This window comes from Periplaneta americana, chromosome 12, assembly GCF_040183065.1.
Source record: "Periplaneta americana isolate PAMFEO1 chromosome 12, P.americana_PAMFEO1_priV1, whole genome shotgun sequence".
NCBI lineage: Eukaryota > Metazoa > Arthropoda > Insecta > Blattodea > Blattidae > Periplaneta > Periplaneta americana.
In genome coordinates, this window is record NC_091128.1 from 49,362,353 (window position 1) to 49,390,342 (window position 27,990).

At 34.7% G+C, this 27,990-nt stretch overlaps 1 protein-coding gene across 1 annotated transcript in view; it reads left to right on the forward strand.

The window, feature by feature from the left end:
• LOC138710391 (uncharacterized) overlaps nucleotides 1-27,058 on the forward strand; it is a 243,110-nt gene extending 216,052 nt beyond the window's left edge. The window contains exons 7-8 of the mRNA XM_069841276.1: nucleotides 16,507-16,689; nucleotides 25,445-27,058. Coding sequence (XP_069697377.1) covers nucleotides 16,507-16,689; nucleotides 25,445-25,510 — 249 coding nt within the window. The 3' untranslated portion in view covers nucleotides 25,511-27,058. The remainder of the gene's footprint in view (nucleotides 1-16,506; nucleotides 16,690-25,444) is intronic.
• Nucleotides 27,059-27,990: the final 932 nt, after the last annotated feature.

The following is a 27,990-nucleotide window of genomic DNA, read 5'->3' on the forward strand; positions in this document are numbered from 1 at the left end:
ATGTCGAAAAAATATATAAAAATGACGTATTAGTTCAAAAACGTCAAAAAATGCAATATAAGAAATTATTTTTTTACGTTGGCATTAACATAGAAAGGATTTCTATATTAATAGGCTTCGTCCTAATGTGAAAAATGAGAAGATAACTTTTCATCAACAGCCGCCCCCTATTAATCAGTAAATTGTTTGTTGTAGAATATACGCAATAAAATGTATTATTACAACAATTTCGGAAAAAATAAGTCCTTCGGAACCTTTGTTTTCGGAATTATGAATAATATATGTTTTCGGAAATACTGCTATATCGGAAACAACGCATTCGAAATGAAGACCATTCGGAATAGTCTGATTTAGGAAATAAGACCGTTCAGAAAACTGGTTTCGGAAATACGTCCGGAAACGATTTTATATATTTCCATATTTACATATTACGTTTCTTCTTTCACCCAAAAGCATTGGGTGTAGAGTTAGGTTTTCTGTACCTGAAAGAAGTGGTATGTGTTTAAATTTTTATGTGGTGCGAGTCACATTACAATAACATGTTCAAATACTGTAATTGCAATTATTGATTTCATGTGCAGTGAATTTAATACACCTGAATTATTTCAATTTTAATGCAATGCGTAAAATGTCTTCTGAAAACGGAAACGTGAAATCTGCGTTGTTTGGTGGGTTATATTTAATGCGTTTCTCCTAAATCAGCGGTGTTAAACCTATTTCAATGACGTACCACTATTTTTAAGTTAGGAAATTACTGTACCACTAACCAAATTTATAGTGGCAAATCTTAAAGTGTCGCTCCCAGGACCATAATAAACATTAATATGCTAAAATACCAATAATTCATTGCTTTACTTAGGCGTGTTTAATTAGAAAACAGTTACTATTTGTATTTATTTAACAGAGTGTTCTGTAAAAGCAGCTAACTTATATATATTTATATCTTATGATAATTTAAATTTTTGTTATTACACTTTAAATACCATGCAACAGAAGCTCAGATACCACCAGTGGTAAGAGCACCATACGTTGAGAACCATTATCCTAAATCCTTCTGTAAACGGAAACGTGAAATCTGTGTTGTTTGATGGGTTAAGGCTGGTTCACAATAAACCGGAAACGAGATTCGGAACGAAAACGAAAACGGTAAAATTGTTAGAATGTATACATTTAAATGTGAGCATTCACAATTAACGAAAAACTTGCCGGAGCCCGAGATCAGCAACGGAGAGTTTGCCAAGTTTCAACTTTGGCGTTCACGTTTCCGATCACAGCCCACTAGATTCATTCTATTGCCATCTAAAAGCTATTTTGTAGCCGTATATTTTGTAGCAAGAAGACCGTGACATAACCTATGCATTATTTTGTTCTGTGCTGTGCATCATGGAGCAAGTTTTATTTGATGAGATTCTAATTTTGAAATCCTCACATTTACGATAAGCGGCGCGCCTCGTATAAAGATGAGAAAATGAAGGAGAATACGTGGCTTTCAATAGCTGCATCTTTGAACATCGATCGGAAGCGAAACGGAAACGTAAGATCTGCGTTGTTTTATAGGTTACATTTAATACGTCCTTCCTAAATCGTTCTGAAAACGGAAACGTGAAATCTGCGTTGTTTGATGGATTACATTTAATACGTCCTCCTAAATCGTTCTGAAAACGGAAACGTGAAATCTGCATGTTTGATGAGTTACATTTAATACGTCCTCCTAAATCGTTCTGAAAACGGAAACGTGAAATCTGCGTTGTTTGATGGATTACATTTAATACGTCCTCCTAAATCGTTCTGAAAACGGAAACGTGAAATCTGCATGTTTGATGAGTTACATTTAATACGTCCTCCTAAATCGTTCTGAAAACGGAAAAGTGAAATCTGCGTTGTTTTGTGGGATACATTTAATACGTCCCTCCTAAATCATTCCGAAAACAGAAACGTGAAATCTGCGTTGTTTGGTGGATTACTTTTAATACGTCCCTCCTAAATCGTTCTCAAAACGGAAACGTAAAATCTGCGTTGTTTGATGGGTTACATTTAATATGTCCTTCTATATCGTTCTCAAATCGGAAACGTGAAATCTGCGTTGTTTGATGGGTTGCATTTAATACGTCCCTCCTAAATCGTTCTCAAACGGAAACGTGAAATCTGCGTTGTTTTGTAGGTTACATTTAATGTGTCCCTCCTAAATCAGTGCAAGTCATTTATAATGCTAGTGGTATGTAACTTAATTTAATCGGAACAGATTTTAACGTGAAGTTTGAGATGTACAGGGTGTTAAAAAAAAAGTATTCCATATTTTCAGAGGAGGTAGTATGCAACAAACCAAGAAAAAAATCGTATTAAATATGGGTCCTAAACTCGTACGTCAAGAGCTATGAGCACTTGTTCTCCATCGCTATAGGAAGTGCTCAATGTGATGTCCATTCATAATAATACATCCTTCTGCCCTATGTCTTAGGGAATCACGCACTCTTTGAAACACTCGGATATGCTGACAGGCATTGATGACGCGCACCTGTAGTGCTTGTACCTCATTGGTGGGAATTGCATACATCAAAGCCTTCAAGTGCCTCCACAACCAAGAATCCAAAGATTATGGTCAGGGGAACGAGCAGGCCAACGTACTGGACGTCCCCGACCAATCCATCGCCCATTAAATGTTTCTGTTGTGTGTTCTCGGATATTTCAGGGAAAATGGGCCGGTGCTCCATCATGCATGAACCATATCTCTAGCGTTTGAATGTATGGCACTTCCTCCATCAAGGCAGGCAATTTGTTTGCTATGAAATGATTATACATTGCACCATCAATCTCTTTGGTAGTACGTAAGGTCCTATGAACATTGAAGGCTTTGGTGTATAATGTAGAAGCACTACAGAAGCGCGTCATCAATGTCTGCCAATACATACGAGACCAACCATGAGTATTTCAAAGAGTACATGATTTTCTAAAACGTAGGGCAGAAGGATGCATTAATATGAATGGACAACACTAAGCACCTCTAATAGTGTTAATGAACAAGTGCTCATAGCTCTTAAGGTATGAGTTTCAGGACCCATGTTCGATAGATTTTTTTCCTTGTTTTCGAGCATACTACCTCCTCTGAAAATATTGAATATTTCTTTAACATCCTGTATATTTTCTCTCTTTTTACTTCTCTACTTCTTTTCCGCTCCCTCTTCCCCTTCCACTCCTCTTCGTTCATCTGTCCTCGTCTGATTTATAAAATAATATGAAATGTCCTTATTTTGATAATGGATGGATGATTGTGAATGTATTGTAAGGACAGAAGAGAAAGGCAGTCTTTGCAATAGTCTTCTATAACTAATTCATTGAATGTATGACTTGAGGCTTTCCCGGCGTTTGATGTAGAATAACTCTTCTCGGGTTCTCAGCCAGGTGAGTTGGAGATTTGCTTCCAAGCTTTTGCTTGCCATCTTCTCCGAACCGATACTGAACTCCCAGTTCCCTTTTCCAACATTCTTCAAACTGGGAATTCTGAATTGCTGACGCATGCGCAGATGGTATAATCTGAAGTTACGGTTAAAATGCTTCGAGACTAGGCAGGTTAAAATACAAAATGGTCGATCATGAGTGATTTGCAGGGTGACAATGATATATTTTATGACGAATTAAGTTCGGAAGATGCATATAATTTTAATATGAGAAGAAACTCCGAAGGCCTTGAAAGAACAGTTCAAGAAACGTTCCAATAACGTAAAATCACAGTCTAGTATATACAGTCACGAAGCTTGAGTTGTTGAGGGTACTGGGAACAATAGACTGTGCCGCTATTATTTCGCATTGTCTGTAATGAGGCGATAGTAGCGATTCTAGAGGTTAGCAACTATCTATGGATGCATATTTACTACGTATTGAGCTTCGTGACTGTATATACTAGACAGTGGTAAAATCCCGAACTAGATCTGACACCGTACACAACTGGCGCATACGTCGAAAGAAGTTCGGTATTAGTTCGGAACGTATTCTGAATTGCTTGTCGTAACAAACCTTTTATCCATGTTGAATCTTTCGTACACTACTTTTAACACTTGAATATAAATACTTGATTAAATGGCGATCTTACTCGTGTTAATTATGTAAGCATTTGTGGCTTACAGCTGTTTCGGTGCTACTTGACACCATCCTCAGAGCCTACTATTGGTGATGTCTGGGAACACAACAACAAACACTACACCCAAACAGAAGGATTGCCAATAGGATCACCCATATCTAGCATACTAGCAGAGATATTTTTACACAACATAGAACAAACATACATACTCAACAATGAACACAACAAATATGCAGACAACATAATGTACTGGCACAGATACGTAGACGACATACTCATACTATACAAAGGAAACAAACGACAAGTACACAAACTACACCAATACATAAACAAAATACACCCAAAACTCCAATACACACTGGAACTTGAAAACAATAACTCCATAAATTTCCTAGACATCACCATAACAAAAGTTGACAACAAACACACCTTCAAGATATACAGAAAACCAACCACCACCACCACACACATATACAACACATCTAGTCACCCCACACAACACAAACATGCTGCATTCAGGACAATGGTACACAGATTACTCAACATACCCATGAGCCAACAACACTACAATGAAGACGTGAATACAATCAAATACATAGCACAAGAAAATGGTTATAACCCAAACATAATAGACAACATCATAAGGAAGACAAAACAAAAACTCAACAAACACAAAACACAACACAAACACAAGAACACAAGAAATACATCACACTAACATACGAAAACAAAAACACACACAAGATCGCATCCTCATTCAGAAAACAGAAATACAACCACACATGCGTATACAAACTCACATGCAATAGTTGCGACAGTTTGGATAGACAGGCAGATCATTCCAAACTCGATACAAAGAACACATTAAAGCAATAACCAGAGGACACAATACATCTACACATGCCGAACACATAACTAATGCTAACCACACATACAATAACATAAATACAGACATGGAAATCCTACACATATAACCCAAAAACCAAAAACTCAACATACTAGAACAATATGAAATACAGACACACTAAAACACACCCTAATCAAATTCTAAACACACAGTTCAATTTCAGAACACACACACTTTTTGACACTACTCTTCATCACACAAACGCACCCACACAACAGGCAGCGAAGTTGAGATAGCGCCGAGATCTAGCAGGCTCTGAGGATGGTGTCAAGTAGCACCGAAACAGCTGTAAGCCACACATGCTTACATAATTAACACGAGTAAGATCGCCATTTAATCAAGTAAACCTTTTATGTTCACACGTTAAATTTAACTCAAAATCAAGAGAAGTATTAATATACTGCACAGAAAATTAGGTTATTGTACTGTGGCCGGCCAAAATAAATTCTAGAAGAATCAATATAATATCATAGAGTGGGAACACATTAAATGGTCCAATTGTGATTACAGAGATGATAATGATTCTATAATAAATTACACGAATTTTACAGTCATCTTTCACAGTCAGTAATCAAATTTGATATAATATTATTTCTAGATAATTGCGTCATTTATACTTTCAATGTCGCAATAAATAATGTTGTACGACATAATACATGAACTTAACCTTATCCTGGTAGTCTGTTGCTGCACGGGAGAGCATTGATTGTTACTATGCATAGTTTCTTAGTAAAACATTAAGAAACTCTAGTAAAATTATTTATTTTCTTTGTCCCAACTTTCAATTAACACTAAGGTATTACATAAACTAATTGTACTGTAGAAGCAGTAGAAACCTGGTAAGGGAGTAACTTATGGTTTTTTAATTATTGTATACGACTGTAAAAATTAAAAGCATTAGGAATAGTGAATCGTAATCATTGTCAAATAACCCTATGACATTTTATTTCAGAGACTGTTAAGTTATTAATATAAAATCACATAATCTATATGCACTCTAACTATTGAACATAGATGATTAATGGATTAACAACAGTAAATTCTAGGCCTAAGCTGCAACTTAAATACTTTCTAGTGCACACTACAAAATAATAAGAATAATATCATATAAAATCACATGAAAACGCATGCATGCACACACATACATATAGATATAAATTTTGTGGTAACGGGTTAATATACTGATATTTTATATAATAATACATTCATGTTCTATCTTACAGCATTAACTACTTGTTATTCTATTTTATTTTTCATTTCTTTCTATACTCTAGTTTTCCAGTTCCTTGAAAGCTGTTGTTATTCTGAAAGCAATGTAACGAGAAGAGGAAATGTTACTCTCATCATTTTTTCCTAAGCAGAACCCATGTTGTTGCATTGCTTTTAGTTATAATATGCAGCTACTTTTTCTGGCTCTTAATTCTAACATCTCTAAATATAATCACTTCGGTAACATACATTTCTTCGACATAACCTTTCTTGACATAACAAAAAATAAATAAAACAATAAAAAATAAAGAAGAAAACTCAAATGACCTCAATATACATGACCTGACAAATTTTAAATATATATTAACGACATTAAAACTGACATCTAATTCAATATATATATATATATATATATATATATATATATATATATATATATATATATATAGTAACTGGCCTCGATTCTTTGCGATGAACTTCTCGTAATCTTGTTTTAATCAAGATATTTACATATAAGTCTACAAAAACTAAATACAAATATTTACATACGGAATACTAAATAAATTTTGTGCGAGATAGTGCGTATTTGCTTGGTTTCCGCACAAAACCAACCCGCGGTAAGTCTAAAATTCCACATTCAGTATTCCCAACCGAACACATAACAATTTCCCTCTTCTTACCGCTTAAGTGACATATTGATTTTACTGCTTTAGGCTTTTAACATATTATTTTTAGAGACGTTCAATATAGTAATAATTATAAATTGGAAACTTACCACTGCAGTTTCACCTAAATTTCACTGTTAATTATTTTTTTTAAATATTTGCAAAATTAAGTAAACTCTACAACTCCACTAAATAATTTCGTGGGAAAAATTGTTCCGGAGCCGGGTATCGAACCCGGGACCTTTGGTTTAACGTACCAACGCTCTACCACTGAGCTACCCGGGAACTCTAACCGACACCGACGTCGGTGTCGGTTAGAGTTCCCAGGTAGCTCAGTGGTAGAGCGTTGGTACGTTAAACCAACCCGGGAACTCTAACCGACACCGACGATCGGTGTCGGTTAGAGTTCCCGGGTAGCTCAGTGGTAGAGCGTTGGTACGTTAAACCAAAGGTCCCGGGTTCGATACCCGGCTCCGGAACAATTTTTCCCTCGAAATTATTCAAATCAACTTTACAGGGAGTTATACCTGAAATCTTGATTTGCAACTCCACTAAAGTTACTGCATGTCGTGATGCATGTAACATTAAGGAAGCCGTTTGTTTTAAGTTCGCATTTATAGATTGGGGGAAAAAAAAAGACAGACGTATATCACGGCCTGCTGGAGTATAGTAAACACAGAAAATATTTTAAAGCAACAATGTTGAAGATAGTTATTTTTGTTTTCCAAAATTGCCGTCATTGAACAGAAACCAAGATGGAGATGTCATTGCAACTAATTAGAAATTCCTCTTTCAGGTATGTAATAAACGATCTTCGCACAAAATAGTGTACGATACACGAGCGGTATGTTTTCTTTCAATTCTCGGAAATTAAAAAAGCTCAGCTACGTTTCGCTTTTTCAAACTTTTCCTCGAACATGAAAACTTCAACATACCGCTCTTGTAACGCATATTACTATTACAAGAGAAAGAATTCATCCAAAGTGCAGAGTACCCAAAACGCTCATTGCATTTCCGCGTTGAATTGCAATACTTAAACGTTGACGCAAATAAGTAGTGCAACGACGATCACCAGTGATGGAGATCAAAATTTGGCCTATTTTAATTATATTATAGTTGTAACTTTTATAATGTAAATCCTTTCTATTAGTTGTTATTTTTAAGTTTCCATGCAATTTTAGATAAACAATTGATGACAAATTCAATCATTACCTCTGTTTTATGTTTATACATAAATCACAGCCTGCTGGATCGCTTCCTATAGCTGCGTAAACTGCCTGCTCATTCATCAGTATATGCAATGTCATTACCTGCCACCTAGCAGTTCGCGCATAACCGTTGATTGGGCAGGCAGTATAAGCAGCCATAGAATTTATCCAGCAGGCAGTGACATAAATATACATATAACTAGGGACAGCACTAGGGGCGCTAGTGCCTATACGAACTTAACCAATGTTCCTTTCCCCCACTTCAGGCAAATATTGGAAGTGCAACTGAAACTTAATTTAGAATACTTCCAGCCAATTTACTCCTGTACTTAAGTGATTACTATTTTAGCTCACAACTGTTCCCCAACTATTTATTCACAGCTTCTTTCACCGCTGTGCGTAAATCATTAATGTTCGTGTTTCAATAAAATTTGTTAAAATTTTTATTATACTACCTTCTTTCTATTTATTTTTGTTTTTCATCTATATGATGCGTAACTGGAAAATATACCATATAACACTTAGTACTATGTGCCTATTTAACAAATAATGTAGTTCCATAATAACTTCAACAATGAGGGTTACAAGAGAGAAACGTTTTCGACTTTGGTAGAAATATGTCGAAGCGAGTGGCCCATACCACGAAATTAAAAACGCTACAGCTAGCACTGGTCTCAACTTGCATGATCCAGGACCACTTTCAGAAAAAATACCATTATCTTCTCCTGCTCACACTACTGTTGAATCAAATGTAAAAGAAGCGAATACTAAACTCTATCTTGATATTGTAATTTAAAGGAATCAGAAAACAGATTTATAAATGAAAATAATGTATTTTTCTGCCCAACATTCACATTCATCCTTCCATATATTGTTAGACCTATTAACAGAGCATACAAGTAAATCACACATCTCTATGAACTGATGCTTCTTTTATCGATAATTTTCTCTAATGCCCGCAGTTAATATTGCTGATACGAAAGTGCAGTCTTCAAATTAGTAATTTAAAATCTTGCTAACACAATTTGCTGCACAAGGAGTGTACATTATGCACATTTAGCGGCGTGAAGTTTGTAACTTATATTTCTATGGTCTAGAACAGTGTTCACCAATCTCGGGTAGTGCTACGGTATCCCACAGGGGGCATTTTTTTAGGAAGTGGCAGTAAATTATAAGGGAGCAGTAAGAGGAAATTCAGGTTTTATGAATATTACAAGAATAAGTCCACGTTAATAATAATGGACAGCAAAATATTAAAAGGGTCTTGAAGTTAGTTTAAAATATGTTAAATATAGGCCTAATATAATTCTGAGAGTACGTTTAATTACGTTTAAAAATATTTAATATGTCACTTTTAACGTGTGTCTTATTCAATAGTATTTTCAGTTAAGCCATGAAAAACTGCAATTATTTTGTGACCATGACTTTATTTTCCTAATGGGGATGTATTGTCGATCTCTAACTTAGCATTTGCGCATGGATATGTGAGCCAATGATCAGAAGTGTGGAAAATTTTTAAACTTCATGTGGGAAAATTATATTTGTTCTCGTACTTTGTTTTGTTGTTAATAAAATTGAAGAGCTCCCTGCGAAAAGGGGGTGGCTCCACTTTTTGGTCAAATTAATGTTTTGCTTTTCATACGTTAAAAATACGCTCGATCTTTTACTGCAAGAACGGTGTGAATCCGAGCATTTGGTAGTACGTTTCAGTGGAATTGCAGGTGAGCTCCCAATCGTTTTATTGCAAGAAAGAAGGCAGCTCCTTGAGCTATAGACAGAGTGAATCGTAAGTAGTGTCATTAATTTCAGGGGGTTATTCTGCGAGATATTTCAAACAAAAAAGTTTATAAAAGTTTGCTCGTTTTTTAATTCCTTTTAGAGATAAAAATTGTTTTATATGAAATATTTCATAGCGTGTTCAGGGAAAGCCATTGATTTAATTCCCAAACTGTTCAGTCAATTTAAGAGAGCAGTGTATTATGATATAAATTATTGAAAGAATTTTAAATGTGCAGAAATTTTATCCGAACAAATGTCACGTTTCCTTTTCCAAAGGAATTTTACAATGTTACATTTTGTTCGCATCAAATTGCTTCACATTTAAAGCGCAGAACTAAAATTCTTTCGATCATTTATTATCATAATATACTGCTCTCTTAAATTGACTGAGCATAATGGGAATTAAATCAATAGCTTTCTCAAAACACACTGTGTAATGTTTCATATAAAGCAATTTTTATTTCGAAAAAGAAGCAAAAACGAGCAAAATTGTATTAAACTTTTTTGTTTGAAATGTCTCAAAGAGTAACCCCTAAGTTTAATGACATTACTTACGGTTCACTATGTATATAGCTCTCTTCAACCGCAAAAAAATCACATAGTTGAAATTCATGAAATTTTCGGGCATGTTCCCTGATAGAAGGCTGAGATCTTGCGTGTGCGGTACGAGCTGTGAACTTTTCTGAGGTATCTGTGCAGTTTGTCTTATTCTGGTTCTTCTGGTGTTAACATTGAATTTATATACAGGGTGATTCACGAGGAAAGGTCAAAAATTTAGAATACGATATCTTAGGCCATTTTGAGTGAAAAAGTTCATATGAACATAGGTCCGTTTTCGAACGATGGCGGAGCTAGATGCATTTTTTTGGTAAAACGTCTCGCCCCAATGTGAATCAGACGTTACCATACGCTGCTGACGTCAGACAAGGTCAGGATCGCAATGAATGACGTAACATTGGAATCTGCATTGTGAGAGATGAAGATAAGAGAAGAGAAACAAACCGGCTGGTGGGGCATTACAAATGTCATAACAAATACGCTATCACTTATCAGTTCACAGCAGTTCAGTCAGCTACCTACAGTACAGTAGTTATACAGGTACAGTTATCGGAAGTGTTAAGTTGTGTTTTTCAATATGCCTTATAAATTTTCGACTACAGAATACGCCGATATTGTGTATGTTTATGGTTTGTGCGATGGAAGGTCCTTGCATGCCGTCGCTGAATATGAACGACGCTTTCCGAACAGAAGGGTACCATTTCGAAGAGTATTTACTGTCTATGGGGTTGGGTGAAAGACTTGGTATAGCAAAGGAACGAGGAAACGAGAGAAGCGCTAATCGACCGTATTTTGGATGCGGCATAAAGACAGCCACGTGCAACTCTCCCGAGCGACCAGCGCGATTCACGCCCGAGCGCAACAGTGCATTGAAGCAGGAGGAGATGCCTTTGAAAACGCGCGAAAACAAAGACCCCGACTTCTAGAATATTAGGTATGTATGCATACGTGAATATAAACTTTAAATTTGTCCGTTATCTGTCTCTAAATGCGAGTTAGTACAATGGAATCTCAGAAGTTTTTGTGAAATCAAAGAGCCATATCTCCGTAACCGTTCGAAAACGGACCCATATTCACATGAACTTTTTCACTCAGAATGGCTTCAGAATTCAAATATACGATAAGACTTCCAGAGAATTGGATTATTTCTTTAAATTTGTGTTAGATTCAAAGAACAAGACTTGTGGAATTGAAAGATTCTTGACCCTATTACACTTCTACTAATTTTCACCGAGATTAAAACATGGATGAAGTTGTTTCGCGAAAACACGCGTAAACGATCATATCAGACTGAAGATTGACTGAAAATATGCACATAACAATTTAGTTTCCTAATGAAACAAGATTTTTCCAAAATGTAAAAGAATTCCATCATAAACTGCACAAACATGTAGAAGTAGAGTATATAAAATATGCGATAAAATATTCACTTTTTATATAGTTAGTTTTAAAAAATGCAATAATCACTCACAAGAGGCTATTCTTGTATTATAAGCAGACATTTCCAAATACAGTAGAGCGTCTCGTTTAGGCACAGTGAAAACGTAAAAAAAGTGCAGGTAACTTGTGGGGGAGGACGAGCCGTACGATAAACACGAGGGATGCACAAGGTTTCAGTTACAACCTTTGTGGCGAAGCATTAATTGAAATTGTATTTTGCAAAAACACACAAAACAAAAGAACACAAATTGCATAACGTTATCATATACACATTTTAACAAACAAGCAATTGAAGACATTCCAAAAACAACCCTTGTCAAAATTGCTATTTTTCAGGAGAGCAATAAAAATAAATAGAACAACACATGTTGTTTCCGTACAACTGGTGTTTATCCTTGTGGCTTTTGCACCTGACATGGGTCGTTTTTGGAGTCTATAAACATTTGAAATAGTAGCAAATGTGTCCTTAACTCAATTTAATTAAAAATGACTAGGGCTGTTTTTGTAATAATGTCTTCAATTGCAAAGTTGAAATAATTCAATATAACAAACCAAATTTTGCTACTTATATTATGTTACTTTCAAGCAGCATTTTTTACGGTCATGAATTTCATTCTCTGTATGACTAACATAATATCACCGTCTTCTGTGGGCGAATTAACAAAACTACAGTAGACTATATTGGTCTGAAGTGGCAACACTATTTCCTAAACATAATTATCTCTTCTCATATCAGATGTATTACCGGTTTTTCTATATGGTTGTGAAACTTGGACTCTCACTTTGAGAGAGGAACATAGGTTAAGGGTGTTTGAGAATAAGGTGCTTAGGAAAATATTTGGGGCTAAGAAGGATGAAGTTACAGGAGAATGGAGAAAGTTAAACACAGAACTGCATGCATTGTATTCTTCACCTGACATAATTAGGAATATTAAATCCCGATGTTTGAGATGGGCAGGGCATGTAGCACGAATGAGCGAATCCAGAAATACATATAGAGTGTTAGTTGGGAGGCCGGAGGGAAAAAGACCTTTGGGAAGACCGAGACGTAGATAGGAAGATAATATTAAAATGGATTTGAGGGAGGTGGGATATGTCGATAGAGACTGGATTAATCTTGCTCAGGATAGGGACCAATGGCGGGCTTATGTGAGGGCGGCAATGAACCTCCGGGTTCCTTAAAAGCCAGTAAGTAAGTAAGTAATTATCTCTTCTCAAAGTTCAATTTATTCAGGTATTGTACGGTGATACTGTGTTAGTCATACAGAGAATGAAATTCACGACTGTAAAAAATGCTGCTTGAAAGCAAAATAAGCATATAAGTAGCAAAATTTGGTATGTTATATTGAATTATTTCAACGTTACAATTGCTTGTTTGTTAAAATTTGTATATGATAACGTTATGCAATTTGTGTTCTTCTGTTTTATGTGTGTTTGGAAAATATAATTTCAATTAATGCTCCGCCATAAATGTTGTAACTAAAATCTTGTGCATCCCTGTATCCCCACTCGTTACCTGCACTTTTTTTTACGTTTTCACTGTGCCTAAACGAGACGCTCTACTGTATACACAATATAAAATAATATTTATTTCTTTTTGGATAATTATTTTCTGACATAAAGAGACAAAGTTATTAATGTGCCAACTTCAAGCATGCACTTCAGTGAATTTAAAAAGATTTATTTGTAATATAAAATCAATCTCTTATATCATGTTATTCCATATCTTATCTACCTCAAAAACAAATGTGTGTTTTTCCAATAATTAAATGAATATATTTGTGCGGTAAGTAACGTATTTATTTAATGAATAAATTGATTGATAATGATTTACCATAATGTACAAATGTCAAGTTGTGCATGCTATGTTTTATTGCATAATTTACTTACGACTTGCAGAGTATCGTTAAATTTGTGTATAATTTTATAATATAATTCTGCACCTTTGAGTTAAAAAGTTAACTACATGGTTGTACAATAAATTCCTAGCAATGCTAATTGAACATTTTCCTTCATAGTCAAGAATTGTGACAGCTCAAATGGAGCACATATTGAGTACTGGTGAAGAGTGGTGAAGGGAAAAACTACTTTTGCTTTATGAAGTTTAATTAAGAAGTTACCTGGTTAATAATTTTTGCACTAAGAATCCAACTTCTTAAGTAACACTGTACAACGAATTTCATCTTGCTCTAAAATAAAAATAGGTAGACTAGACTATTTTCATGCTGTGAATTCAGATGAGTCCGCAATTTCAGAACACATTATAGTGTCAACAGAATAATTTAAAATTTCTGCCCCACAAAATCATGAATTACGAGCATAAATACAAAATATATTCGAACAATTATTCATAAGTGACCCGTGATCGTCAGGATGTTTTGAACCAGAAATGGAACATAACTGCTTCTCATAACATGAAAATAAACATATAAAAGTATGAATGCAGTCTAGAGTGTTCAAGGCTTTGTGTCATCGCACGAGTTTATTAGCTTTTCAAAATTATTTTATTAATATATTCATTAATTCAGAATTTCTATGATCTTTGAATGTCTATACAGGACTTGCCTAAAGTCAATAAGTATGTGACTTCTTCATTTGTTTCAATGAAAGAGTAATAATCGGTATCTGAACCTCTCGAATGTTCGACAAAGCTTGAAAAGTAATTTGGAAATGTTTGGGTGAAATTTCAAATGTTATTTTTCTCCTAGTAGTTAAAAAACACGCAAATAATAAGATGTGAATGAACTCACAAAGTGTCGAAAATTGTACTCAATTTTACAATCCTGCTCATAATGCAAATTTTGAATGCTATGAATTAGACAGGCCTATGTTTAATAACATATAATGAATATACTATTATATACTATAGTATAGTATATAGCCTATTAACTAATTAGGTTGCTGCAGAATAGCTTTATTCTACTTCATGTTTGCTGCACGTGTTGGTTGCTTAATATATTTGTGATACTAGTCGATATGAATCTACGGCGAACAAGAAAGCTGGGTGTAATTCGAGATAGAGAGCGTTTGTTGAGAAAGATTGTCACCAAAGACCGTTTTCTTAGTCCAACAACATTGTAATGAGTATAACTGTACACGGGATATATATTACGTCACGTGTTCTTCATTAGACATCCTGTTCACGAACACAAGTAACGCGCAATACAGAGTCACTCTAAAACAGGTTCCTTACTCCTAAACAAGTACAGTGTCCTTCAGTTTAGCAATAATGATATTATGCATACTAGTTGAAATAAAAGTCCTTAGTGCGAAAGTACAGAAGTGAGTAGAGGAATTCAGAAAACAGTATGTCTGTAAGTGGCGACATAATTATGTGTAATTTATGTAAGACTGACATAACAATTTGTTTTAAAAGATGGTATTTACAGCAGCAATGTAATTTAAAAATATATAATTCTTTTGAAATTGATAGAAATAAGTGAGTAATTCAGTGCCAGCGGACGAATTTAGCAGAGATCTGTATGAAATGATTGTACAGGGCAACATTCAACAAAGTTGAGGACAAGTACTTTAAAAATTTTGTTGAAAAGTACTTGTACACAAATACAGTACCTGTGTTACAGTGGTACCGGTATTTTAAGTTAAATATTTAAGATTGTTGTAATATAGGCTCAAACATTTAATTCAGGGCAGTACTGTGTTACAGTTGCACCGATGTTCTAAGTTAAAATTTTACAACAAATATTATTGTAATATAGGCTCAAACATTTAATTCAGGGCAGTACTGTGTTACAGTTGCACCGATGTTTTAAGTTAAAATTTTACAACAGATATTATTGTAATATAGGCTTAAACATTGCATTAAGAGCGGTACCTATGAAACAGTAACATTTTAAGTTAAAATTTTACATCAGAGATTATCGTAATATAGGCTTAAACATTGCATTAAGAACGGTACTTATGAAACAGTAACATTTTAAGTTAAAATTTTACATCAAAAATTATTGTAATATAGGCTTACACAGAGTAGTGCCTCTGATACAGTAACATTTTAAGTTAAAATTTTAAATCAAAGACTGGACTAAAACATTTAATTAAGAATAGTACCTGAGAAGTGCCTATGAAACAGTAACGTTTTAATTTAAAAGTTCACAGCAAAGACTATGTTCATTCTTTTGTAATACACAACACAGCCCTACTCTTGAAATCATTCTTTTATGTGCGTACCGTGTTTCTTGTCCTTGATGCGAAGTACAGTTTTTTACATCGCACAGCGTCGCGCGCCACTACTCTTCGTTGTCATTTGCCTCATTGCACAAACTCCGTACTCACCTAACTTAAGAGAGTAGTGCCTAAGATTCCGGTCTCTAATTATCACATATTAGACAGATATGCAATCGTACAGAGACTGAAGAAGAATCGTTTGACATACAGACCGTTAGATGAATCGAAAGGAAGCGTATACAGTATCTTTTTATACGGGCACATTTTTTCTGTTAAATGTTATAGGTGGAAACTTGTATTCAGGTAAATATGATATTTTATATGTGAAAAGTTACGATTCTGTGTAACTTCCCTCAGCCAAGCACTTGATCAACTATAACAATCAACAGGCCATGTTATCGCTATATACGTAATCATGTACAGAAATGTATGAATACACCACACAAATTTTTAATTATTTTTGTTTGTATTGTGATGCAGCTTATAGCCGGAAGTGGCAATACTGAGTCAAGTGATGAAGGCAAGTCTGCTGAAATATCAGCAGGTGGAGACGCGCATGCGGTGAAGGATGATGGCTACCAAGCAGGAGTCCCGGGCCCCATCACCAGGTTGCTCGTAATTGCAAACAGAGGCTTGGCAAATCTAATGCAAGATCTTATACTGGTAAGTAGTCTTTCTGAAAAAAAAAATAGAATAAATGTAACTGAGGTTGGTCATAGTGATGAAAGTTAAACGTGACATTTCAATAAATTGTCTAATAACTTGGTATCAATACGCATAAGATTTCCTAACGATATGGCGTTGTTAGCAGAAGAGGAAATGATACTAAGGGATATGCTGCTGGAGCTAAATGACAGCTGTGAGCAGTGTGGGATGAAGATAAATGCCAACAAGACGAAGAACATAGTCATAGGAAGAAAATGCAGAAGATAAACTTGCGAATTCTGAATGAGACAGTAGAACAAGTGGGCACTTGGGGTGTATTAAAAGCAGTAACATAAGCTGCTGCCAGGAAGTCAAAAGGAGCATAGTCATGGCCAAGGGAGCCACCGGCGTGGCTCAGTCGGTTAAGGCACTTGCCTGCCGGTCTGAAGTTTCGTTCGGGGGCGGGTTCGATCCCCGCTTGGGCTGATTGCCTAGTTGGTTTTTTTCCGAGGTTTTCCCCAACCGTAATGTGAATGCAAGGTAATCTATGGCGAATCCTCGGCACCATCTCACTATCACCAATTTTATAAACTTTATAACTCCTTACCATTGCATATAAGAAACACGTCATATTTTACTTTCAGAAGGATGGTGAGAAGGACATTGATGGCAAATCCACTCTACAGTGTCAACGATTTTATCAATATTACGTTTTAGATACTATTTGTTTTAACCTCATGTAATTGACAATTCTGTACATTTTAATCTGATTTTATACTTTCTTTTAAAACTTTTAACCTGTTTTTGTGATTATCTGGTGATTATATATTTATTTTTTATTTTATTTTTACATTTATTCATATTGTAGTAGCCATGTATTATATATATATATATATATATATATATATATATATATCTACTCTGGCGTTGTCTATAGCTGTAAATCGCTGAATGACATTAAATTCATCTATCTATCTATCTTAAATCTCATCGACGCTAAATAACCTAATAGTTGATACAGCGTCGTTAAGTAATCAACTAAAAAAAGTTATGGCCAAGGAAGCTTTTAATAGAAAAAGGAGCATTTTCTGCGGACCCCTGGAAAAACAACTAAGGAAGAGACTAGTGAAGTGCTTTGTATGGAATGTGGCATTGTATGGGGAAAAACCTGGACATTACGACGCAGTGAAGAGAAACGACTAGAAATATTTGAAATGTGGATATGGAGAAGAATGGAACATGTAAACTGGACAGACAGAATAAGAAATGAAGCTATGTTGGAAAGCGTGGTCGAAGAAAGAATGATGCTGAAACTGATCAGGAAGCGGGAAAGGAATTTGTTGGATCACTGGCTAAGAAGAAACTGCCTACTGAAGGATGCACTGGAAGGAATGGTTAACGGAAGAAGAGTTCGGGGTAGAAGAAGATATCAGATGATAGACGATATTAAGATACATGGGTCATTCAATAATTATTGGCAACAATGTTTGTACAGATGGCGCTATCAGCGGTAAGTTATGCAAGGTGATAACAATGAGAAAGAACATCTTATGTGTTTATCTGTGAAATTGAAGACAATAATCCTTTCGTAGTTAGTTTATTTTGTAGAATGTTATCTGTAGCGCTCTAAAATGTTTAGCAAATACAAACAAAGATGCTTCATTAAAATTCAGATTGCAAGAGGCAAGAATACTCGACAATGCCATACAGCATTACTGGAAGCTTGTGGTAGAGACTTCACCATATCGTACCGTGGCTAGGTGGGCACATGCATTTCGCAATGGGAGAGAAGATATTCATCAAAAACATGGAGCTGGCATAGTGCTGCTTATGATTAGGTTTTCTCCGGAGCGGTTGTTTGCGCGCTTTCAATCGGAGACCTCCGGTTACCTCCGATTGATGCCGCGCAGGTTGTATATGTGCTGTGGCGCAGACATACACTTTCCGCTGAGCATTCCTTTAATCGGATCAGGTAGTGATTGGAGTCCGCTGACGTCCGCGTATCTTTTAAAATAAGTTGTAATTTGTTGTTGTTTATTTTCTCTTTTATGTTAATCTCTCTCTCTTTCATCGGCTCTTTTTTGTGTTGCTTAAAGTGCTACGTTAGCTGACAGATTTTTTTTTCTAGGTTTGAAATTCATAGTATATGTGGAAAGGCGTATTAGTTTTATGTCATTGATCAAATTAATAACATTCAATCTAACTGCAAAACTAACGCAGAAGTAAAGCTTTTCAGTAGCTAATGTAAACATTTGTACTTTAATTCTCCTAGAAACTCTCGTTTAATCGCAAACAGAGTTTGTCAATTATTATTCTAATCGGTTTAGTTAACGTAAAATACATTAAGGGAGTTTCAGAATGAAAGAAACGTGGGCTATCAATGGGATAAAGTTTACTGTCCAACATAATTTATTCAGATTCTTCACCGGACAGGATTGTGATTATTGTGTTAAAGGATGTCAGTATTTGAACTGCCTCTTCTAAAACGCGCCAGTCTTGCTCTGTAATAAAAATATAAGTGGATATCAACTTAAGGATAATTGTAATTATATTATTACCAGATGTTTCTTTAGTTTCATTCAGAAATATTTTAATTCAAACAGTAAAATATAACTCAAGTCGTCTTGTAAATATTTCATATGTTTTTTATTGCCTCGAAATTTACGTTTTAGAGAAATTTCAAGACTTTTTCATAGACTGTGAGACATTGGGAAAAATAGCACTAAAACAATTTAAAAAGAAATCGTATCAAATGTTTTGCGTAATTGTTTTCATCAAGTTCGCGATTATGCAATCGCTTCAAATGGTCTAACAAATTCGAAGTTCCACCACCCTTAGAGTAAATTCGCCCACAAAGTTTACAGCGTACGAATTTATTATTACATTCAACTAAATTAAAGAATTTTCATGTGACGGATATCCGATTTGGTGCCATTTTATTCCACTCACAACTACCGTCAGTCCGTACGCGCCGGTCGTCCTTGAGCTAACTGTCGCTTCGCTCCGAACCCCCGCATCCCTCCGTATGTCCCCTGTTCCACCTACGGTAGTACCGGAGATCACCGGTGGAGAGCTTTATTCGTAATCTCCGATTCCTCCGCGGTAGTAGTCACTCCGATGAGCAGCACTGAGCTGGCAGATCGCAATCGGCAAGTGATGGTGTGCATGTGAACGCTGTAAGAGCACTGCTGGAAGAACACCGTTGTTGGACTTGTATTGAACTAGCAAGGGAAGTTGGAATTGCTCCTGGTACGATTCTTCACATGCTTAAGAAGAAGTTAAATTTGAGGAAAATCTGCGCTCGTTGGGTTCCACACAATCTTAAAGAGGAGAACATGTGGCAGAGAATGGAAACAGCGAGATTGCACTTAGAAAGCTATGGACGTTAAGACGAGCGTTTCTTTCGACGTAGATGAAACCTGGGTTTGATGCTACCAACCAAAATTGAAGGGACAACCAAATGAGTGGCGGCACAATGATTACCCAAGGCCAAAAAAGTATCGGCAAGAACAGGATCCACTTAAAGTCATGTTTATTGTTGATTATGGTTTTGACGGAATCCTTCTCACTCATTCAGTTCCTGTCGGTAATCGTGTGAATGGTGCATAGTACAGTTACTTTCTGGAACACCATTTACAACCAGCTGTGCGCCGTAAACGTCCAAATCTCCTGAAGTCTCATCCTATTGTGCTACATGATGGTGCTCGCTTTCACATAGCTGCCAATGTTGTTAATTTACTTCGCAGATGGAACTGGGAAATTCTGGAGCATCCTCCGTATTCCCCAGATATAAGCCCATGTGATTTTGACCTTTTCGCGAAAATGAAATTGCCACTTAGAGGAGCTCGCTTTAGAACCAGACAGGCAATTATAGCAGCAGTAGAGCAGTCTGTTCGAAGATTACTACAAGACGCTGTGGATGGTATCCGTCGTCTCCTGAGGTGTGGAGGAGGGTTCTTTATGTTGGAGATTACTTCTGAGCACTGCAACAATGTGACTGTTCCAAAAATATTTTCTTTTGTTATTAATTCAAATGTTGCCACTAATTATTTAATGACCCATGTATATGGATCATATGAGGAAACGAAGAGGAAGGCAGAAAATAGGAAAGATTGGAGAAAGCTGGGTTTGCAGTGAAAGACCTGTCCTTGGGCAGAACACTAGATGAATGAAATGAATCCAACTATCAGAAAAATAAAGTTTCAGGTCCCTTATATAGTTACGAAATTTTAAAATTCCCATAGAATTAGAGCGATATTTTACAGCGTATGCAAATACGAAGATTTCCAAAATTAGTATTTCATTATCTTTCTAATTAATTTTTGAACTATAAATGAACAACTTTTCGATAGAACGAACAAGAGCTATAAAAATATTCTTTATGTGCAATATAAAACACGAAAGTTTATTTTCTTATTTAGATGCTCAGCGAACAATTTTACTTATGCATCCTTCTTTAATAGTAACATCAAATAAAACAAATTATTATAGTAGTTTTGTGATAAAAAAAGTTGTTACGAAATGTGCGAAATACGCGATTCGGATAATGACGAAATATGTCATCTTTATGAAACCGCTTATTTCTTCACTTATTTTATTTTACTTTATTTAATTTTATCTTATCATAGTTTATCATTATCTTATATTTATCTTATCTTATTTTGTCTCATCTTATTTTATCTTTATATTACTTCATTTTATTTTATTTTATTTCATTTCCTATTTTATGTTATTTTATTTGTAAGAGCTACCATAAACGTTCCAAAGTCCGTCCCATTTCAGACCCCTACCCTTACTTTATGCAGATAACAGTAGACGACTGAAACGACATGAAATATCTTTGCAACTAAAATTGAAACAGTCGGAGCTAAAAGGAATTAAGTCACTTTTCACAACTTTTCAGGAGACGCAAAAAACATTCCACTAATAACACAAATATTATATTTTTATGTTATAGAAGACAAAAGAATATTTTAAAGTCTTAGTTCCTTCTTCCTCCGTTCGATGCGCATGACATCTGTTGTTCAGATTGTTGCATAACCCAAAACTGCATATTTTGACTTAGTTCCTTTTAGCTCCGACCGATTCAATTGTTGTGCTGTCCTATGAGCATTAATATTCCAACAGATGAAGTCTTATCAAGTCAGATGTCTTCCGAAAAGAACACTCAAATGTTAAAACTAAATCTTTACGTTGAAAACGTGTTGCATTAATGCTGTTTATTAAATGTATTAACAGATTCCATGTCACTTGGTATAGAAAAATTGACATATGGACATTTGACATACTCAATTTTACCATACTTTATTTTCACCTACTCAAGTTTAGCCTACTTAAATTTGTTGTACGGCATTTCGCATACTCAATTCAGCCTAGCGCAATTTTTATAAGAAAACAATTTCAGTATCATATTATTAATTTAGTCTTGCGTTTGTACCAACTGAAGATGTCACTGCTGCTTTTGATGAACTTTATGATGCTGCTCTGGAATTACTTCGACGTCACTTATGTCAAAGGAAGACCAGCACGTGGCAGAAGGAGGGCTGTTGAACCTCGATACCCTCCACAACTCTGGAACCAGTATCTTGCTGCAGTTAACAATGAACCAAGAACTAATAACCTTGTGGAAATCTGGCATAATCGCTTTGCTGTTATGGTGGGAAAGCATCGCCCATCTTTATATTCACTCTTAAGGGAAATTAAGAAGGAACAGGAAGATGTTCACCAGATGTTCCTAGAATTGAATGCAGGGAGAAGTATAAAGAATCCACACATAAATCATTACACCAGAGTAAATAGCCGGCTAAAGAATATTTCATTGAATTATCAACAATACAAGCAAAATAACAGAATTCTAGATTATTTAAGTGCTTGGTCATAGTAATATTTAGGTTGATTAGAAATATTTTAAATGCGCAGAATTAGTTTTTTAGGTATAATTTTTATTTATTATTATTATTATTATTATTATTATTATTATTATTATTATCATTTTATAGTCATTACTTTATTTTTCCATTAACACTAATATCTATGTAATTGGCATTGTCTCAATGTAACCCGTGCTGTGCTGATAATACTAATTGGATACTTTAAAGTAGAAGGGTGCAAAGTGTCAAAATGAAACATTGGAGATAAGATAAACAAATGTAACTATAAGAATAATTGTACACATATTTGTGTCATGTTTTTTTTTGCTGATAGAAAACAGCAATAGTACAGTGTTTACTCATTAATAATAGTGGTATGTAAAGACATTACTTCTCCAGATTTAATTATATAACACAACTTGTGAAAAGGGTTAAGTAATGGGTACAGTTGCAGTAGAATGGTGCAAAGTCCAATACCTATTTTTTTCCTATTCTGGAGCAAGTTTTACTTACAGACCTGCTTGTAGAACTGCCTATGCTCCTCGTTTGGAAGGTAGGGAATCATTGCTCTTCTTTTCTTCAGTAATTTCCTTATTTTGTACTTTAACTTGAAAAAACGCTGACTGCAATTTTTCATGTTTTCCCCCCTTTTTAAGCAGTATGTACTGCTTCATTATCATGGGACTGTTTCACAGAAACACTACCTGCTTTACCAACATCATACTGAATGCAACATGCCTTAGAAATATTCAAGTTCTTGTTGGAAATTAGTTGATCAGCAACATCTTGGGTATTAAGGAAATCTGACTCTAGCATTGGAACTGTTTGAAATGGTTTTACAAGTTTAGAGTCTTGTACGATTTTAGGCAGGTCACTAGGAATGAAGGCTTTTGTCACTTTCTTACGTTTTTCAATCAAAGCGAGATCAAAATCGCATTGCAAGAAACTGTGGCCACTGAAAAGGAAAGGCTGTTCTATGTGCTCAAATAAATCAATGGCAACTGAAAAGAGACTCAAGAAAACCATTACACGGTTTTTGTTTTGAGCTGCACAGTTATTGCTCCAGATTATCAGATTCTTCTTCTTTATTACGTCTATATTGATCGGTTTTAGCAGACATGAGGCAATCTCATTGGCACCTCTACTCGCGATGCTTTCATCCCACATACACATGTAAGACTGCATTGTATCACATACACAAACTCCAAAGTTATCACACAAAAGCTGATGTCTGTAAAACATTTCGCTGTGTGTAAGTGTGGACACAAACATGACCTGTTGAAGATCCATTGCAGTCTATGATGCAGCTCAAGAGAGCGCTTACCATTTCAAACTGCATGGTGCTGGCAACGTGACATCTAAATATCTCTTTTATAAAACACAACTGGATGTAGCCTCTTTCATACATCAACCTCCTAGGCACGTTGCACTTTTCTCCATAATAATTTCGTTTTATATGATTTTGGCACTTTGCACCTTTCTACTTTAAAGTATCCAATAAATTGTACTATTCCTTTAGTTGTGAGATTATATTCATATGTATTAATTCTTTTTTTAGTTAATATTTGTATACTTCGTGACGAGAATATTGTACGAAATGGAAATATAAAAATTGGAAATTTATCTTTTGAAGAGGTGGAGAAGTTCAAATATCTGGGAGCAACAGTAACAAATATAAATTATACTCGGGAGGAAATTAAACACAGAATAAATATGGGAAATGCCTGTTATTATTCGGTTGAGAAACTTTTATCATCCAGTCTGCTGTCCAAAGTTAGAATTTATAAAAACAGTTATATTACCGGTTCTTCTGTATGGCTGTGAAACTTGGACTCTCACTTTGAGAGAGGAATAGAGATTAAGGGTGTTTGAGAATAAGGTGCTTAGGAAAATATTTGGGGCTAAGAGGGATGAAGTTACAGGAGAATGGAGAAAGTTACACAACACAGAACTGCACGCATTGTATTCTTCACCTGACATAATTAGGAACATTAAATTCAGACGTTTGAGATGGGTAGGGCATGTAGCACGTTTGGGCGAATCCAGAAATGCATATAGAGTGTTAGTTGGAAGACCGGAGGGAAAAAGACCTTTGGGGAGGCCGAGACGTAGGTGGGAAGATAATATTAAAATGGATTTGAGGGAGGTGGGGTATGATGATAGAGAATGGATTAATCTTGTTCAGGATAGGGACCAATGGCGGGCTTATGTGAGGGCGGCAATGAACCTCCGGGTTCTTTAAAAGCCAGTAAGTAAGTAAGTAATACTTGTATAGTAGAATGTATTTTCCTGTTTGTGATTATGTATTCAGTCTTTTTTTTATTATATTATTATTTTTTTTTAATTAATACTGATTGCGTATATGTATTCAATCTCTCTTTTTTTACTTTATTATTATTATTATTATTATTATTATTATTATTATTATTAAGTTAATATTTGTATACCGGTATGTATTTTTCTGTATCTGATTTGATCCTGGTTGAGTGGAAGAGAAGGCCTGATGACCTTAACTCTGCCAGGGAAAATAAAACTATTATTATTATACTACTAAAGTGCCTATATTTTACACCATATTAAATTCATTCTATTTCCGTTTGTTAAGGTATACCAAATTTATTGTATACCAAATTTTTGTGAATGAAACCGTAGTATCCCAAATACACGTATTTCAAATATATGTCTCACAATTTTGAGTATGTCAAATGCCCGTATGCCAATTTTCGTATGCCAAGTGACTTGAAATGGTATTGACAGGCTATTAAATTGTTAAATATATTAACAGTCTGTTAAATTGTTCATTCATTTCAATATTAAATTTATCCATACAATGACTTCAATGCAGGAGAGTCGAGTATGAGTTGTGTGGAACTTTTCAATTAATGTAAATATTTCTTTTTCAGCGTCTAGCCCAGACCAGTGAAAGGATAGTAAACTTCAAAGCCAGACTCATCACTTCCATCATTTAAAAGCCACATCGCAATGTTTACAATGTAAATCAATTGTCTGCACTTCACGTTTCGCCAGATTTTGTTTACAAATGTATTATCTCATTCAAATTATTGTAAGTTGATATATGTCATTAAAATATTCTCCGATATTAACTTAAACAGTAAATAACTATTTCTCGAAAATAGTCAAGTATATCAGTAAGTGATCACATAAATATTAGTTACAATTTTAAAATTAATTTTATAATACTGAGAAATATAAATGTATGATGAATACAACCAAAACTATAGAAAGTTCATACTATTTTTTATAAATGTTGTAATAACTTAAATATTTTGATTTGTCTGGTACTGAACACAAGCATAAACTATTTAAATTCTTTCGATAAAACATTCCAAATTATTTCAATCTATTCACAATCATTTAATGCATATATCAATATTCTGAAAAATTGTAAAGGTATTCAAAGAGTTCCTAATGTGATTGTGTACGATCACTTTTCACGACATTTTCTGTGACTTAACACTTTTACTTTATGCATAAATCATGCAAGACATCTGTTAGTTAGTACACAGAGATTGTTGTTTGGCTCACTTAGCCCAGGAACTTTTTGAATAGTCCTTAAAGGCAGTAGCTATGTTTGAACGGACTTTATTTCGCCAATTCCAGATTGGGGTTCCTAATAAACCAAGATAACTTTCTGAACATTCTATGATAACTACGTCTTTCTCACTGTTACCATTGCCAAATGTGACTCAATTAATGCATTGATTAATGAGATAAATGAAATTGTAATGTATTGTTACTACGATAGCAACTACATTATTTTCTAAATTATATATTCGTCGCATTAAATATGAAACAGATCTGAAATAAAACAATGAACATAATTCTTTGTATTTTAAGGTCAATGTATGTCGTAAATGCACATTGACTATGAGCAATATAATAATAGTAAAATCAAGTATTTCTTTTCAATTAATCGTGATAAAATCGTGGAGCTTAAATGACAAATTAAACTACGAAAAAAGTTGCATTGTAATTTAGTGTTTATTATTCATGATAGCAAGATATCTTCTGAGAGTTAGGGTTTGCTTATGCTCAATAAAGAGGTAAATAAGTGCCACTGTAAGTTTTTCAGACAATTTAAGATATTTACCTCGTAAAGTAAAATAAAAGTGTTACTCTTTATATGAAATTGCATTTTTGTTCCTTTGGAAAAATATAGGCTCACTCTACTTCTCAATAAACATAGAATTCTGGTAACAACATTACATGACAATTGTAATATTAATAGTAAGAAATGTAATTAATATTATCATAACTAGTATAAGTATAAAATGAATGGTAATAGAACCATTCAACAAGAAAAGTTGCTCAACATGCCTACAACTTTTATTTTGTAAGTACATTGTGATAATAGCTTCAGGAATACAATTTCTGTCCTTTTTATATTTCTCTGTATGTACATCAAAAAGCTAGAAATGTTCATTGAAAATATTCTCGATGATAGGAAGAAAATTGTCTGGTTATCAAATGTTTCGACTTAATTTATCTTACACAAATATTATACAATAGAGAAGTCTGTAATATTAATTACAGATTATGAAAACAAAAAGAAATGAACTAATCTTCAACATTCACATTCTGTATATTTCAAGACTTAAGTGTGTGGTAATTATATATTTCTTTAGTAAATGAATATTTCATTCTAGTTCGCTGCATTCTAGGAAAATTGATTACGTTTCTATTGAACACACCTACTATTGGTCATACGGTCATACCGAATTCGTCATGTACATATTCGTCACATGTGGAATATTTGTCACTCTTGTCGATTTGTCACTAAATGTTTTTGGTCACATGCGGAATATGTGTCATATTTTTAATCGATAATATTGGAACATGAATTTATTATTTATTAATGACAAAATTGATCATTTACAAGTAAGATTCTCTTCTGAATTAGTTTGCATGAGAGTTAAATTAACATGTTTCCTGAGAGATTATGACCTATACCATGAAGATAAGTTAAAACATCCCCTAGTTCTTTAAAGACCTATTCATAATTCTGTACAATTTTAGCTATTTGGGAATCCAGCTGAGTATAGGTACTTACTCTTTTTGGTAGATGGAGCGTGTTCAGCTTGTAATTTTCCGATGTCTCTATCTACTTCTGGTACTTCACGTTGTAGTTGTAGTATAGAGATAGATGAGCTCTTCACATCAGCGTGTTGTCTCTGTCTACTTCTGGCACTTCACGTTGTAGTTGTAGTATAGAGATGGATGAGCTCTTCACATCAGCGTGTTGTCTCTGTCTACTTCTGTACTTCACGTTGTAGTTGTAGTATAGAGATGGATGAGCTCTTCACATCAGCGTGTTGTCTCTGTCTACTTCTGGTACTTCACGTTGTAGTTGTAGTATAAAGATGGATGAGCTCTTCACATCAGCGTGTTCAGTTCCGTGTGCCAACCTTCACATGTGTTAATTGTACGT